Genomic DNA, 17,968 nt, shown 5'->3' with positions numbered 1-17,968 from the left:
AGCGCTTTGAGAAGAGCCCCCCACTTCCACGTCCCCTCTCATGAGCCACTCGCACTTTCCTGCTAGCAAGGAGCTGGAGAGCACCTTGCTGCACATCAGTGGGGTGATGAACACCCAAGTCTACGTTACTATCCCTTCTAGAGATGAGGTCAATAAGAGTTTGCAATCTGTTGTTCACAGCAAGCATATTATCGTTTGACTGGCGTATTAGCTGCTCTTTTCCATGGAAAAGCATATCGTCACCATCGCCTCCGATATGGTGCTGCTCCTCCATTCTCTGTACAACCGCGCACATCGCGGCTGGAAAAGCTGCCAGAGCCTCGCGCATTTGTTGCTGCTCCTCCAAGATCAACTTCTTTGTCGACAGCCCACGAGTTTCAGCATCTGCAGCCAGCTCAGTAGAGCGAGGAGTCTCCACTGCTGTCCCTGTCTCCACCATCTGCTCTTGCTCACTTGTGATGTGTGAGACACCAGGTGACAACACTACACCATGTTTCGCTGGACCCACCGAGGTGCGCTCATCTGCGCTGGTGCTGGGTGCGCATGGGTCTGGTGACAACGCACCCTCAGAGAATGAAGCTTCCTCTGAGGAGTCGTCTTCCTCCTCCAGCTGGACAGTGGGTGGGGGCACTTGATGGGCCTATGGGAGAGTAAATACATGAATTAGATGTCTTATGATAAGAATGTGTAACATGAACATTATGCACATGATGATATTTCTCTGGCTGCTGACATCAGTCACCGTGAGTGACTGTTGTATCCCATGTGGAATATTTACTTCTGTCACCAGGTTGTTGGGAGGTCCCGCTCTGTCTCCCACCACCAGTAGCTCTGTCACTTCACTTATTTTGAGAGCATCCTCCTCTGCTGGAATCAAATTAGTATATATTGGAGGGCCACTTCTGGTTCTTTCTATTTCTCACCTGTTCTGCGCTCTCTTCTCCTGCAAGGAGGGAAAGAAGAGTGAGAGTGACAGAATGAGTATAAGGGATGTATGGACTACATCTGTAGAGGGTGACTATGAGGGAGTGGCATGACATTGCCAAATGGCCTCCTTCTGTGGCATTACTTTGTAGGATTGCATTAGGTTGAGGGTGCATGCCAGTAGGTGCATAGACAGAGAGGGATGGGTGCACCTGCAAGGTAGACTGGTGTGAGGAGTAGGCTTGGGAAGGCAGAGTGATGGGGTTGGGGTGACAGGCACATCAGGATGTAGTTGGGTGTGGCATTGCACTCACCTTTCCTGACCTCATAAGATCATTAAATTTCTTGTGGCATTGAATCCAGGAGTGGCTGACAACAACCCTGCTGCTCATTTCTTGTGTGATGTCCAGCCAAGCCCTCTTCGTTTCTCTGGCTGCTCTCTTCCTACTGCTACCAGGGAATAGGACCTCCCTCCGTGCTCTGACGCTCTGGACCAGGACTTTCAGGGAAGCATCCGAGAACCTGGGCGTAGCCTTCTGCCGTTGTGACTCCATCCTTGCTTGCACCCACATAAAACTCTTCAATATATAACAATAGCCATCTCTCCCAACCACATGTATGCCTCCTCCAACAACCTGCAACTGTGATGTGTGCAAGGCTCCCTTAGCTATCGGAGCTGAAAGTGAGTCATCGGTGGCATCATCAGACCCACTCCATTTAATTGGCCGGGAAATCCGCATGACTGTTTCAATTGCTCCAAATCAGTTAAACGCACAGTGCAGAACGCACTCTAGAAAACTTCGAGATGGCGACCCGCTACGCAGCCTGCACACACCCACCCAGACTCTAAGGTGACAATTCCGGCCAATGACTCAACAATATTTGGCAAAGATTTTTTGCAACAAGAATATGGCCTATTAATTTATTTTGTACTGATCGGTTGTCAGATTTCTTGTAGTGGTCTATTTTTCTTTTGGGGAAGAAAGTGCATCAGATATCCTTACATTTGTCATGGGGTGTTTGGGGGTGGGGGGGGGGTGGGGGGGAGGGAGAAGAGGTCAAATAGCTCAAGCTATTGTCCAGCTTTAACAGTGGAATGGAAATGGAAGGTGGGGTGCAGCCTATTGAGCTCACAGGAGTTCCTCAATAGCACAAGGCAACTCTCTAGCTCCTTTGAGAGTGTCATTTTGTTTTAATGGACGCTGGATAAGAACCATCACAATTTCAAGTAGCAAAAAGCCAGAATGAATCAGAATGTTTATCCTTGGTTCTCACATGGTTGTGGTGGTTGAAGGTTAATCATCACAGCCCCAGGACATTGCTGCAGGAGTTCCTCAGGGCAGTGTCCTAGGCCCAACCATCTTCAGCTGCTTCATCAATGACCTTCCCTCCAACATAAGGTCAGAAATGGGGATGTTCGCTGATGACTGCAGTGTTCAGTGCCATTCACAACTCCTCAGATAATGAAGCACTGCCTGCATGCAACAAGACCTGGACAACGTTCAGGCTTGGGCTGATAAGTGGCAGGTAACATTCGCGCCACACAAGTGCCTGGCAATGACTACCTCCAACAAGCGAGAGTCTAACCACCGCCCCTTGACATTCCAAGGCATTACCATCGCCGAATCCCCCACCAGCAACATCCTGGGGATCACCATTGACCAGAAACTTAACTGGACCAGCCACATAAATACTGTGACAACAAGAGCAGGCTAGGTATTCTGCGACGAGTGTCTCACCTCCTGACTCCCAAAAGCCTTTCCACCATCTACAAGGCACAAGTAAGGAGTGTGATGGAATACTCTCCACTTGCCTGGATGAGTGCAGCTCCAACAACACTCAAGAAGCTTGACACCATCCAGGACAAAGCAGCCCGCTTGATTGGCACCCCATCCACCACCTTAAACATTCACTCCCTCCGCCACCGGCTAGTGTGTACCATCTACAAGATGCACTACAGCAACTCGCCAAGGCTTCTTCGGCAGCACCTCCCAAACCCGCGACCTTTTCCACCTAGAAGGACAAGGGCAGTAGGCGCATGGGAACACCACCTTCAAGTTCCCCTCCAAGTCACAGATCATCCTGATTTAGAAGCTATTGCCGATCCTTCATTGTCACTGGGTCAAAATCCTGGAACTCCCTACCTAACAGCACTGTGGGAGTACCTTCACCACATGGACTGCAGCGGTTCAAGGCGGCTCACCACCACCTTCTCAAGGGCAATTAGGGATGGGCAATAAATGCTGGCCTTGCCAGCGACGCCTACATCCCATAAACGAATTTAAAAAATGTAAAATTTTTTTTTTTTTTTTTTTTTAAAAAGAAGATTTAATCTGATTTGGTTAAAACAAAATGTATTTATCTTTGCATTAAGTCAAAATCTAATTAAACAGTAACTCAATTGGAGTGGCACGGTAGCATTCTAGAACCACAGAGATAGTTGCCAATTCCATTCCTTTTGATGGAGGCGACTGTGGAAGGTGAGAGGAACCAGGAAAAATACAAGTTATTTTATGGGAGTTGGGGGGGGGATAAATTGTGTTCATGGCTGACTCTGTTGTGATGATTTCTGGTGCAAAAATGAATTTAAAAGGCCAATGGAATGTTAGCCTTTATCTAAGGGGCCTCAAATACAATAGGGTAGAAGTTATGTTATAGTTATATAAAGTTCTAATTCGACCCCATCTGGAATACAGTGTTCAGACCTCGGCATCGCACCTTAGGAAGGATATACTGGCCTTGGAGGGGCTGCAGCGCAGATTTACCAGAATGATACTGGGACTAAAAGGTTTAAATTAGGAGTACAGGCTGCATAGACTAGGCTTGTATTCCCACGAGTATAGAAGATTAAGGGGTGATTTGATTGAGGTGTTAAAGATGATTAAAGGATTGATAGGGTAGATAGAGAGAAACTATTTCCTCTGGTGGGACAGTTCAGAACAAGGGACATAACCTTAAAATTAGAGCTTGGCCATTCAGGGGTGATGTCAGGAAGCACTTCTTCACACAAAGTGTAGTGGAAATCTGGAACTCTCTCCCCCAAAAAGCTGTTCAGGCTCGGTCAATTGAAAATTTCAAAAATGAGATTGATAGATTTTTGTTAGGTAAGGGATTAAGGGTTATGGAACCAAGGCAGGTAAATGGAATGAAGATACAGGTCAGCCGTGATCTAACTGAATGGTGGAACAAGTTTGAGGGGCTGAATTGCCTACTCCTGTTCTTGCGTTCCTAATTCAGTGCAATCCCTTCTCCAGCTCGGTCTCTAGCAATAAAAACATTTGATGGCCTGTACAGATCCTGGAGTTTGAATCGTTTTTCCCAAATGCACTATACATGCTGGAATACACCCCCCACTTACTCTGGAATGTAAGAGAAGAAAGGAGAGCAGTGCTGGATCATCAGATAGATGTGCAAGCCAGAAATAAGGCAGAGGGAAGCCACGGAAAGGAAAATATACCAAGTACAGATGATTTCTCTGCAAACTGTCTATGGGCCATATTACTAGCACAGATTTTCTATTATTACAGAAGACGGTCAAAAATCACTGCTTTTTCCAAGTCTTTACTGATCACAAATGTAGCATAAACCTGAACTCTTAATATTCCAGAGTGCCTATGAAAGTCTTTTATAAACCCCAAGGAAACAATCTGAAGTTTTAGCACAGCAAAATTACTTCTACTGTAAAACAAACAAGACATTGAAAATAAAATCTTTAGAAATCACATCAGCCAATATAGCAGTTCTAGTCTAAAGAAATCATGTCATATTTCATCCCTGTTACTTTATGTAACAATTGCTCATTGGTGGAAACTGAAAAGCCATTCTGTAAAAACAATCTTCATAATAACCCATAGTTTCATTATTGACTTAATAAAGAAGCACAACATGTAATTCAAGTGAAACATTTTGAGTTCTGCTCTGACAAATACACGGGAAAACGCTGCCTAAAACTCAAACTCTCAAAGTAGCACAAATATATTGTTTGAAATTACTGCAAGTCTGGCAAATGTTTACTAGTTTTGTAGAAAGACATTAAACTATACGTGGATTCTTCGATCTGCTACAGTAGACAGCAAACTAATTCTTCGAACTGTAGTTCATAAGTCCAAACTATAAAATGAGGATAGGTAGCTGTCTTTTCTAGGGAGAATATAGTTTAAAGAAACATTACATGCAAGCATAATGCATACTAACAAATACAAATTTAGCTGAAAATCCAACTGAATATGCAATAAAAATGTGCATGTAGCAAATGTAGGGTTAAACACACACAACTTTGAACTGCAGCTCTGGAAACTGAATGGAATAAGAAATTAATTTCAGTCTTGCACCTCAATAAGAGACTATGTTGAATAAAAAAATGTTTGATTTACCCACAAGTAATATATATACATTTCTCATTTATCAGGTAGAAACATGCAACTGACCTCTCTGCTGTCTACTATAGCAGATCACGACTGAAACTGACTGGAGACAATACAGCTGTTTGTATAAATCACTAGCAGCCAGGGACTGGAGGAGCCTTTCTTAAATAGGCCACATGAATTTGGAATCGAGTGTACCTGCTGAGTATTAGAGAGTTTTGTTTCCATTCCTCTCCCCTTTTGGTGGCTTCTGTCACTGTGATCATCAGCAATTCACTTTCAATTCTGGTGAACGATCTGGGTGGGGGTTCATTTTCCTTCTTTTTAATGTATTTTTTAAAGTAACCTGTTTTGATCATGATTTAGAAGAAAAGAAAACAATAGTTCTTGTGTCCCTTTCCACAATGTCCAATGCACTATGGAGCACTCACATGGTGTTATACCACTGCCAAATTAGAAGCCCTACTCATTCTGATCTCAACCCCTCCCACCAAGTAAAGAGAACAGTACTCTGGAGAGATGGGGAGTTTGCAGTACTAATCTGTACATGGTCTCCACTGGGTACAATAGATAACTTGCACTTGTATAGTTCCTGGAAATGTAAGAAAATGCATTCTGCAAAGGCATGAATAATGAGAACGGGTTAGAATTATGGGAAGCGAACAAAGGCATGATTGAACAGAGGTTTTGAGGAGATTTTTGAAGATAGGAAGAGATGTAGCATGGTGGAAGGGTTCAGGAAGAAAATTCTGGAGTGCAGGGAGTGCTAGCCGAAGGCTCTAGCACTGATGTGGTGCAGAGGAAGAAGCGTAGGAGAGGGGGGAACGCACAGTAGGCTAGTTGGAAGAGTGAAGGGTGACCGTTTAGGCATAAGGAGGGAGGTCATCGGAGATGGAAGGTGGGGCGAAGCCATGCAGGAATTTTTAAATGGCAAGGATTTTAAATCTATATACTAGGGAATGGTTAGTCAGTAAATTCCAGCAGTAATAGGTATTGAGTCCCAACAAAGGACAGGGTGCGAGTAGCACAGTTTTGGACAACTTGGAGTTTAAATCTTGGGAAGCTGATGACAGCATTAGAGGAATTGAGCCTGAAGTGCTAAGATGTAAGTGAGAGTTTCAGCGATGGTGGGATGGAAGCAGGAGATGCTATGGTTGTGGAAAATGGCCGTTTTAATGATGGATAGGATATGGGGTTTGAAGTTCAGCTCAGTGTCAAACAGGACAGGGAAGTTGCCAAGCAGAGGGATATTCCTAGGGTACTAAAAGGATTTATGCTATTCAACCACACATTAACAGAAAGAAGAAAAACAAAGGATAGCTGTTGGAACATGATGTACGGCCAAGAAACAGTCCAACGTAGATAATGACCAAATTACAGCACTGAGATCAGATATTTTGCAAGTAGACTCTCCAGTACCTCTTGTACACATGCATTATGTATGTCAAGTACAATTTCCATTTTTTTCTGCTACTGCCTAAAAAAAAACCTCAAAGAAAAGGCGTGATTAACCCAAGAGTTTCCAATTGATTTATGAGGATAAAGATGGGGGAGGAAAGAGATCAACCCTCTGGCTCCAGTGAGGACTGAGGCAGTTATGTGAAATTTTAATAAAATAAGAGTTGTCAAGTAAGCTTATCACCCCAAGAATACTTCTATCACACTTGTGGATTATGCTAGCACACAAGACAGTTGGCGTGTATAGGTAAATAAAAGAATTACACTATGTCCTGGGACTTAATCAAAAAGATTACGTAATTCCCATTTGGCACTAAAAGTTACATTTATTCAGAACAATGACTGCATTATTTGACTTGGACTTCTGCTTATTGCAATGATAATATATATACAAATAAAATCATCTGGCTCAGAAACATCATGCAGTATCGGTGCAGAGAACTATCCTGACTTATCCCAGCTTTCACCTCGCCTCCGAGGAGCTGGGTATGTCTATGTTCACTTTTGTTCTTGGAGTATGTAGCTGATTTGGGCTTAAGCATAAGGAACATAATCTAAAAAATTCTGGTGACAGAAAAGTAGGGGGATTGGCAAAGACTGAGGAGGACTGTGAAAAAAGAGTTAGCAGAATGTGAAGACAGGTGCAACAAGGATTTTAATGCAAATGTGAAATACATTTTGGGAGGAATGGGAGTGTACACTCAATAGAATAATGCCGAAAGGATTAGGATTAGAAACAGAGAGAATTAGGTGTTCAAATATCTAATTCCCTGAAAGAGATGGTGCAGATAGATGAAGACATAAAAACGGTCAACATAATTTTTGGTTTTATAAATCAGTGACTGCTGACACCACAGCCACCCTGCATCGCGCTATTCTCATCGTAACTTGGGTTAGGGTTTGAGAAGCTTAGGGTGAAGGTTAGGAATTAAGAGTATCACAGATTTGGGGATTGTTAGTGCTGTGCATTGAGCGAGATTCCGAGCCGACATCTGCGCAGTTACCTCTGTGTTGCCTTCAGAAATTGCTATCGACAATGACTAGAGAGGTTGGAGGTACTAACTATTGCCACTTGAGCTACAAAGGCCAAGAGAAGATTTAAAAGAAGCTTTTAAATTGATGAATGGTTTTGATAGACTGAAATAGGGAATAACTAGGTCCTTTGGTAGGGGAGATAGTAAATTTAAAATGGTCACTAAAAGACCAAATAAAGGGGTTAGGAAAAATTCTTTACATTGAGTTTGGAGCATAAAACGCTTTGCCACAGGGCGTGGTTGAGGCAGATATCACTGCATCTTTTAAGACGATGATGCAGGGCTATGGGGAGAGCGTGTGACAATCGGATTAGTTTTGGATTGTTCTAGCAAAGAGCTGGCACAGACATAATGGGTGCAATGACTTCCCTTTATTCATTCCGCGATGTGGGCGTCGCTGGCAAGGCCAGCATTTATTGCCCATTCCTAATTGCCCTCGAGAAGGTGGTGGTGAGCTGCCTTCTTGAGCCGCTGCAGTTCGTGAGGTGAAGGTACTCCCCACAGTGCTGTTAGGGAGGGAGTTCCAGGATTTTGACCCAGCAACGATGAAGGAACGGCGATATACTTCTAAGTCAGGATGGTGTGTGACTTGGAGGTGATGGTGTTCCCCTGCGCCTGCTGCCCTTGTCCTTCTAGGTGGTAGAGGTCGCGGGTTTGGGAGTTGCTGCTGAAGAAGCCTTGGCGAGTTGCTGCAGCTGGTAGATGGTACACACTGCAGCCACGGTGCGTCAGTGGTTGAGGGAGTGAATGTTTAAGGTGGTGGATGGGGTGCCAATCAAGCGGGCTGCTTTGGCCTGGATGGTGTCGAGCTTCTTGAGTGTTGTTGGAGCTGCACTCATCCAGGCAAGTGGAGAGTATTCCATCACACTCCTGCCTTATGCCTTGTAGATGGCTGCAAGGCTTTGGGGAATCAGGTGTTGAGACACTCGCCGCAGAATACCCAGCCTCTGATCTGCTCTTGTAGCTACAGTATTTATGTGGCTGGTCCAGTTAAGTTTCTAGTCAATGGTGACCCCCCAAGATGCTGATGGTGGGGGATTCGGCAACAGTAATGCCATTGAATGTCAAGGGGAGGAAGACTTAAAGCAACGTTTCACAACGTAACTATACTCAATTCCGAAATTGAATTTTTACTCAAGAAGAATGCAACATTTAGTTGCTCAGCTAGTGCAGAAACTACATTTTGCAAAGACTAAGCTGGCTGCATTGTTCATGTTATGACATCATAAAAATCACTTTCTAAAGCACTGCAGCTTAGAAAAACCATATTCATATTACAATTTTGGAATACTATTAAATCTGAACTGCAAAACTTGTTTTTGATAAGTGGCAACTTTCAATTCCAATGAGACATTATAGTGCTCCAAGAAACTGCATTTGTACCCAGTTGATCCCTGTTCAGAGTTCATACAGCAGAAGCAGGTACATTTAAACTCACCCTATCCATTTACTTTCTAGTTTCAATAAGTTAACTCAAAACAGTGATCTAACAAAAGGTTACAAAAATTTAGACCTTACAACTTGTCACCCATACACACATAAAAAATATATACATCACTGTAACCATCTATATATATCTCTCTCTCTATCTATATATATATACACACACACAGATGCACTTTAGAATAAAAATTACTTCAGGGCAATAAAACGTCTATTTAGTTTTTCAAAGCTGTCTTCCTGATTTAAAACTGCACAACGATGTGTAGCATTCCATGTAAAAAATGCACTTGAAAGAAACAAAAAATGTTTTAGCAAAAACTGACAAATAAAAACTTTAAATAGGTTTTAAACTAAACCTAACCTGCAATTGAGTAGTCACTCACCATGGAGCTCAAATTTTATTTTAGGCCAGACCCCAAGTTAAGATATGTTGCTAGTTTTGGGTGAGGTATGCAGTTAACCTGCAGTTTTCAAAAAAGGTGAAGCCATTGTTCTCTCTTGTGGAGCGACCAAGACAGAAGGTGCCTCTACTACTATATATCAATAAAAAAAAGGGTGGAAAAAACTAGTCCTCCATACCTCTCAATAGCCAATTCCAGCAGAGAAAGTACCTGTACTTGCAAATGAACTCCCCGCTTACAGTTGCCCAAGGTGGCAAGCCATTCTTCCAAAGCCCAAGTGAAAAATACGCCATTTCCCCAACATGACAGTTCACTGCTCTCTTCAAAAACATGCAAGTGATCAACTTGCTAAATTGTAATTTGGGTTTAACAGTTGCCTTCTGGCAGTAAAATGTCATTTATTTCGATGTTCTAAGCAATCTGTGGATATAGGTTTCTTGGCCATCGTGACAGGCTACAAAAGCAAGATCAAATATAAAGGAAGCCTACCTTTCAAAGCTTCAATTTTTTTCCTATCAAGAAAATAAAATGTAAATGTTAATCTCTGTGCATGTGTAATTTAGAATTACTACAATGTACAAGTCAATTACTGAAAAATCAAAGTAAAATAAGATTATTAAAGTAAAATGTTGTTTTAACTACTTTACTAAGTACAAAACATTTTTAGTCTCCATACGTTATTAAAAACTTGACTATAAACTAAAAATACAGCTTGTTAAATTTATGAATGTGCAGAAATTACATTCCCTACTTCTAATGGCAATAAATTGAGCATAACCAAATCAGCGTTTCAGAGAAAAAGTTTTTCTTCTCATTTAGCGAGGAACTATACAAAATGTAGCAGCTAACAGTATCAAGGCAGGTCTCATTTTGACAACCCATAAACCTACGTGACCTCAACCTTTTGTCTGTTCCAACAAGCGATGAGCTACTAAATACAGACATGCCCTAATTTCTCAGTTTGAGGTATTCCTATATTCCATGATACCCGTGTTAGTGCAACTGGGTTCCCCAAGCACAGGCCTCATGCAGCCAGCTGCAAGTCAAATGCAAAATTGGCAAGACTCGCTAATACTGGCCGTCAGGAAGGTGTAGCAGTGGTGCAATAAAAAAATCTAAAGAGCCATGACTGAAAACAGAAAAAAACAAATGTGTTTCACATGACTGGTAATTCAATTAAAATAAGTTAATTTTCAAATTAGTAGCCCCAACAACACTTTTTTGGGAGAGATGGGGAAGAGAAACAGCTTCATGATAAGTAGTGCTACTGTGTAAAAAAAATTGAACACTGAATAATTGTCCCATATGCTAATATTCACCAAGAACAACTCTGTTGGAAGTTATCAATCTGGAATAGGAACTTGGAACATGCATCTTCACAATTTAGGGTCAGTTTTCACATTTCTGAGATAAGATTTTTGTTCCCACCAAAGACCATAATGTGAATATTTCTAATTGATACCTCTATTTTCTGAACTCTCAGCCCCGTCCCATGTGTTGAATGTGTTTGTTTCAGAATAGTACCCATGTGGTTTCTGCACACCTTTCTCACTGGGTTCTGTCGGTCTGAGGCTGATACAATCCCCAGCAGGTAAGAGCCAGAGCCCTCAAATCTGTCCGGAACTGAGGAGGTCTGGCAGCTGACAATTCAAGATTTACCATCAACGTAACATCTTCAGAAATGGTGAAAATGTTTATCTTCCTCTCTTCCCCCACTCCCCCGCTTAAATCACTATATTCAATCTACATATATGTTATGGGATTCAATCCAAAATTCCTAGAATACCACCAACAACTAGCATTTATAAAAACGTCCCAAGGCATTTCACAGGTCCGTTATCATGCAATATTTGACACTGAGCCATATAAAGTGATATTAGGACAGGAAAGAGGTAAGTTTTAAGGAGTGTCTTAAAGGAGGAGAGAGAGGTAGAGAGGCCAGAGAGGTTTAGGGAAGGAATTCTAGAGTTTAGAGCCTAGGCAGCTGAAGGCATGGCTGCCAATGGTGGGGCGATGAAAATCAGGAATGCACAAGAGGCCAGAATTGGAGGAATGCAGAGATCTCAGAGGACTGTACAGCTGGAGGAGGCTACAAAGATGGAAGGATTTGAACACTAGGATGAGAATTTTAAATTTGGGACTGGGAGCCAATGTAGATCAGTGAGTACCGGGGTGTTGGATAGGATACGAACAGCAGCAGAATGGTAGATAAGCTGACATTTATGGAGGGTGGAAGGTCGGCAAGGAGAGCATTGGAATAGTCAAGTCTGGAGGTATGAAAACCCTGGATGAGGGTTTCATCAGCAGGGCTGAGGCGGGGCGATATTACTGAGGTGGAAGTGGGATCGGAAGCTCAGCTCAGGGTCAAATAGTACGCCGAGGTTGTGAAACATCTGGTTCAGCCTTAGACAGTGGCCAGGGAGGGGAAGAGTGTCGGTGGATAAGAAACAGGGTTTGTACCATTGGGAAAATAATATTGAGGGACAGAGAGATGGCATTTTGGGAAATGTAGTACTGCTTGCCCAATACTACATTCCAATTGGCCACCAATCTTCCCTTCCTAACATTGTAAATGGTTCGCTCTCCTCAGCTACAGTCCCCCTCCATTTCAAAACCATCGCCATCATCCCATCTTCAAAATACCCACTCGACATCTCTGTCCCTGCAAACTACTCCTCCATCTCCAATCTCACTTTCCTCTCCAAAGTCCTTCAGCATACTGTCACTTCCAAAATCCGTCATTCCTGCAACTCCTTCCTTGAATCTTGCCAATCAGGTTCCTGCCCCATCAGAGCACCGAACTGGCCCCGATCAGTCACAAATGACATCCTCAGTGACTGTAACCATGGTGAATTTATCCCTTCTTGGCCTCTATGCAGTCTTTGACAATGCCTCTCCTTTTTTGTCCAGCTAGGTTCCACTCTTGCCCATTGTAGCTAAAGCATCTTCAGCAATGGCTTCCCCTCTGCCCCTGCAAAGTTATCTCTGGAGTCCCCGAGGATCTATGCTTGGCCCCTCCTTCTTCCTCACCTACATGCTGCCCCTTGGTGACATCATCTGCAGACATAGAGTCAGCTTCCACATATATGCTGGCAACACCCAGCTCTACCCTTGCACCACCTGTCTCAACACCTCCACTGTCTGTGTTGCTAGTTTGACATTCAGTCTTGAATGATCTGTAGTTTCTTCCAGCCCAACCTTGTTAAGCCCAAAGCCATCACCTTTGGCACCCACCACAAACTCCGTATCCTCATTATCAATTCCATCTCCTCCCCAGCCACCGTCTCAGGTTGATCCAAACTGTTGGCAACTTCAGCTCATCCAAAATTCTACCGGCCATGCCATGTCACACTCAGCCAGCAACCCTGTTTTCACTGACCTACACTGACTCCTGATCTCCCAAAGCCTCAAAATTTAAAATTCTCATACTTGTGTTTAAATCCCTTCAAGGGCCTTGCCCCTTCCTATGTACACATCCATCAATGAAAATACCCCCTTCATAAAGTCTATCACCTGCTCCCACTCCAGCACTTGCTTAAAATCTATTACATCTCTAACTTTTGCCAGTTCTGACAAAAGGTCATTGACCTGAAACGTTAACTCTGTTTCTCTCTCCACAGATGCTGCCTGACCTGCTGAGTATTTCCAGTATTTTCTGTTTTTATTTCAAGAAGTGACTAGATGTACTTATGAACAACAAAGGGATTGGTGGATATTGTGAAAAGACTGGGTTGATTAAAAAGTGAGAGACTTGTTGGGCTTAATTGTCTTTTCTCATTCCTAAAAATGTTACTATTCAAAGTATCAAACACACTAACCAAGAAAACCTTTTTTTGTTCCAGGATAAAACAGCAGAAAATAAATACTTTTTGAGACAAACTCGATGTATGTTAAAGCAATCACACTGAAGAAACTACAGCAATGTTTGTTAAAGAGTTGAATGCATTACAGCAGAGAATAGGAGAAAACAATTGGGAAACAAAGGAAATCACACGATAGCCAGGATGGTTACCCTGTGAAACCTTAAAATGATCATCTTCCTGCAATCATTTTTGCTAGAGAGTTGGATAAAATTCTGGTAATGTAGAGAGTAACTGAGCAATAGTACATTTGTGTTAATAGTTACCTCTTTTGTTTCTTGTAGTTTTCCAGTTGAAGGATGTGTAACTGCTTATAATGCTCAAGTTCACACTGTTCACAGATATCCTCCAAGTGCAGTAAGTGACCTTCCAACTCTTCAAAGTCTGCTTCCAATTGAGCTGCAAGAAATGGAAAGTATTCAAATATTTAAAACATACTGCTTTTGCTTTGAAAATGATTTAATAGTGAACTGTTCCAACATATACTCTTCAATGTTCTAAAATTAAATTGACGTTTATACCTGTCTGCAGTATAATAAGCATCTAGTCACACACAAGATTTTTCAAGATGGCTCCTATGCTGGCAGCTCCGTAGGGAGCTCCTTTGCCATCCTTTGCTCTTTTTCCCCCCAGTCTCCTCTCTTCTGCTGTTTAAGTTCCCCTGGCTCTAATAGTGGGTACATTTTATCCCTAACTGCAAGGTTAAAGTTACCTGAGCCCACTGCCCATCCCCCGACCGTGCCTGTTCTTTGTTCTCAGTGAGCCCTGGCTCTTCACTTAAACTTAGCTCCCAAATTCCCAGACCGCTCTGTCGTCAAGACTATGCTTCTCCACTAGACTAATGATCTAGTGACTAGTGGATCGTGAGTGGAGCTCGGGGCCAGGGATCACGAGAATATCAGTGCTAATTTGATCCTGTGAGAGACAACATCATTCATGTCTGAGGCCAGAACCCAGGAACGAGGATGAGCCCAGCAGCGAGATCAAGGCCCAGGAGTGGCGCAGTGTGTACCAGCAGCGGGGTCAGGGCCCAGGGAAGGTGCGGCAAGGGCCAACAGTGAGGTCGGGAGGACCACAATGCATCCTACGAAACTCAGGCATAGAGGACCTGCGGGAAGGAGGACAGTAGGAGTATGGTTCTCTGTGTGTGCTAGGCCATTGTAGCAGAGCCTGGCCTCCAATCGTCTTGGATCCCCTTGCCATTGGACCAAGACCTTGCTCTGTCAAACCCGTGTGGTAGCTGGTGTGCAACGGCCACCCCACGTTAAAAGAATTCACGCACAGGCATCTTCCACCCTTTAAAATGAAGTTCGGGACCTGGAACGTCAGGACCCTCATGAACAACCCCAACAGTGACAGACCGGAACGCCATACTGCTATCGTTGCCCGGGAGCTCAGACGTTTCGACATTGACATCGCTGCCCTAAGCATAACCCGCCGGGCAGGGGAAGGCCAGCTCAAGGAGCAAGGCGGTAGTTACAACTTCTTCTGGAAAGGCAAACCTGAAGAAGAACGCCGCCTCCATGGGGTAGGCTTCGCCATAAAAAAATGAACTGGTTGGGCGTCTCAGAGACTCCCCTAGCGGTATAAACGAGCGCCTCCTGACTCTTCGGCTCACCCTAGCCCGGAACCAGTGCGCTTACGGTCATCAGTGCGTACGCCCCAACATTGGAAGCCACAGACGAGACCAAAGAGGAATTCTACTCCAGCCTCGAACAATCCCTGTCCCGAGTCCCAACGGGCGACAAGCTGATCGTCCTTGGCGACTTTAACGCCAGAGTTGGAAAGGACACAGACCTCTGGGGGGGTGTGATCAGTAGAGAGGGGTTAAGGAAAGCCAACTTCAACAGTACCCTCCTCCTGTCGAAGTGCTTAGAACATGGCCTTGTCATAACCAACACCTTGTTCCGTCAGAGGGACAAGTACAAGGCTTCATGGCAGCACCCTCGCTCCAAGCACTGGCATCCGCTGGACTACGTCATCGTCTGAGTGAGGGACTGCAAGGACGTCCGCATCACCCACGCCATGACAGGCGCTGATGACTGCTGGACAGACCACCGCCTAATCCGCCCTGTCATCTCCATTAAATGTAGCCCCAAAACAGCAGCGGCAACAGAAACAATGCCGCAGGAAAATTAACGCTGGAGCACTCAAAGACCCTGCTAAGAAAGCCCTATTCAGCCTGCGCCTCACAAACAACCTGACGACTCCCAGTGATGCAGAGACACAGAGTGTCCACAGCGCCTGGTCTGCACTCAAGGCCTCCATAATCAGCACCTGTGAAGAGACGCTCGGTCACTCGACCAGGAAACACCAAGACTGGTTTGACGAGAACGACCAGGAGATCCAGGAGCTAATAAGCTGCAAGCGCAAGGCATTCCTGATCTGGAAACAGCAACAGAACTCAAGAGCAAGAAAGCAGCTCTACAGAAGCCTGAAGGCCGAGGTCCAACAATAAACTCGCGACCTAAAGAACAGATGGTGGGTGGAGAAAGTGCAGGAGATCCAGCAGCTAGCTGACAGCCACGACGTGCGTGGATTCTTTAGCGCAGTCAAGACCGCCTACGGCCCAAGCACCCAAGGCCCTACACCACTGCGGGCCAAGAACGGAGAGGTACTCATCAAGGACAGAGAGGCAGTCAGTGCCCGCTGGAAGGAGCACTTCGAAGATCTCCTTAACCACGACTCTGTCTTCGACACGAGTGTCCTCAACTCCATCCCACAGCATGCTACCTGCCACCATCTCCGCACAACCCGAGCCCAGCATGAGGTTGAAAAGGCCATCCGACAACTGAAGAACAACAAGGCCTCAGGAGCAGAAGGAATCCCTGCCGAGGCACTAAAGCATGGTGGAGAAGCATTACTGGCGCGAATTCATGAACTAATTTCTCTTATCTGGAAGGAGGAGAGCATGCCAGGGGATCTCAGAGACGCCGTAATTATGATCATCTTCAAGAAAAGTGACAAGTCCGATTGCGGTAATTACAGAGGAGTTTCCCTGCTGTCTGCCACAGGGAAAGTCATTGCAAGAATCCTCCTCAATCGCCTTCACCCAGTGGACGAAGAGCTCCTCCCAGAGTCACAATGCGGATTCTGCCCACTAAGGGGCACATTGGACATGGTCTTCACCGCACGTCAATTACACGAGAAATGCAGGGAACAGCACCAACCGCTGTACATGGCCTTCTTTGATCTCACAAATGCCTTCGACACTGTCAACCGTGAGGGATTATGGAGGGTCCTCCTCAAATTCGGCTGACCTCAACAGTTTGTCACCATCCTCCGCCTGCTTCATGACGACATGCAAGCCGTGATCCTGACCAACGGTTCCACCACAGACCCAATTCACGTATGAACCGGGGTCAAGCAAGGCTGTCTCATCGCACCAACACTCTTCTCGATCTTCCTTGCTGCAATGCTCCATCTCACCCTCAGTAAGCTCCCCGCTGGAGTGGAGCTAATTTACAGAACAAACGGGAAACTGTTCAACCTCTGTCACCTCCAGTCCAGATCCAAGGTCGTCCCATCCTCTATCGTCGAATTACAGTATGCAGACGACGCTTGCGTCTGCGCTCACTCGGAAGTCGAACTCCAAACCATCGTCAACACCTTCACCAAAGCATACGAGAGCATGGGCCTTACACTAAACATCTGTAAGACAAAAGTCCTCTACCAACCTGCCCCTGCCACACAGTACTGCCCCCGATTATCAAAATCCACGACAGGGCCTTGGACAACGTGGACCACTTTCCATACCTCGGGAGCCTACTGTCAACAAGGGCAGACGTCGATGACGAAGTCCAACACCACCTTCAGTGTGCCAGTGCAGCCTTCGGTCGCCTGAGGAAGAGAGTGTTTGAAGACCAGGACCTCAAACCCGGCACTAAGCTCATGGTCTACAGAGCAGCAGTGATACCCGCCCTGCTGTATGCCTCAGAGACATGGACCATGTACAGCAAGCACCTCAAAGCACTGGAGAGGTACCAACACTGCCTCCGCAAGATCCTGCCATTCCATTGGCAGGATAGGCGCACCAACGTCAGTGCCCTTGCTCAGGCCAACATCCTCAGCATCGAAGCTTTGACCACGCTCAATCAGCTCCGATGGATGGGTCACATTGTCCACATGCCTGATACGAGGCTCCCAAAACAAGTGCTCTACTCGGAACTCCGACATGGCAAGAGAGCCCCAGGTGGGCAGAGGAAACGCTTCAAGGACACCCTCAAAGCCTCCTTGAAAAAGTGCAACATCCCCATCGACACCTGGGAATCCCTGGCCCAAGACCGCACAAAGTGGAGGAGAAGCATCCGGGAAGGCGCCAAACACCTCGAGTTTCTTTGCCGGGAGCAAGCGGAAGCCAAGCGCAGGCAGCGCAAGGAGCGCACGTCAACCCAAGCACCCCACCCACCCGCCCCTTCAACCACCGTCTGCCCCACCTGTGACAGAGACTGTAGGTCCCGCATTGGACTCATCAGTCACCTGAG

General features: G+C 45.1%; 1 protein-coding gene across 2 annotated transcripts in view; it reads right to left on the bottom strand.

The window, feature by feature from the left end:
* Positions 1-17,968, bottom strand: part of dtnbp1a (dystrobrevin binding protein 1a) — a 345,343-nt gene that overhangs the window by 128,886 nt on the left and 198,489 nt on the right. Inside the window, exons 6-7 of one of the 2 annotated variants that reach the window (XM_085988854.1) lie at positions 13,751-13,883; positions 10,114-10,136 (exon numbers count right to left, since the gene is read on the bottom strand). The exons of the other annotated variant lie outside the window; for it this stretch is intronic. Of the exons in view, the coding sequence (XP_085844980.1) occupies positions 10,114-10,136; positions 13,751-13,883 (156 nt within the window). The remainder of the gene's footprint in view (positions 1-10,113; positions 10,137-13,750; positions 13,884-17,968) is intronic. 2 annotated transcript variants of the gene reach the window in all.

Source organism: Somniosus microcephalus, chromosome 5 (genome assembly GCF_052327205.1).
Source record: "Somniosus microcephalus isolate GS21.2 chromosome 5, FLI_Smic_1.0, whole genome shotgun sequence".
Taxonomy (NCBI): domain Eukaryota; kingdom Metazoa; phylum Chordata; class Chondrichthyes; order Squaliformes; family Somniosidae; genus Somniosus; species Somniosus microcephalus.
This window is presented reverse-complemented; position numbering and strand designations above follow the sequence as displayed.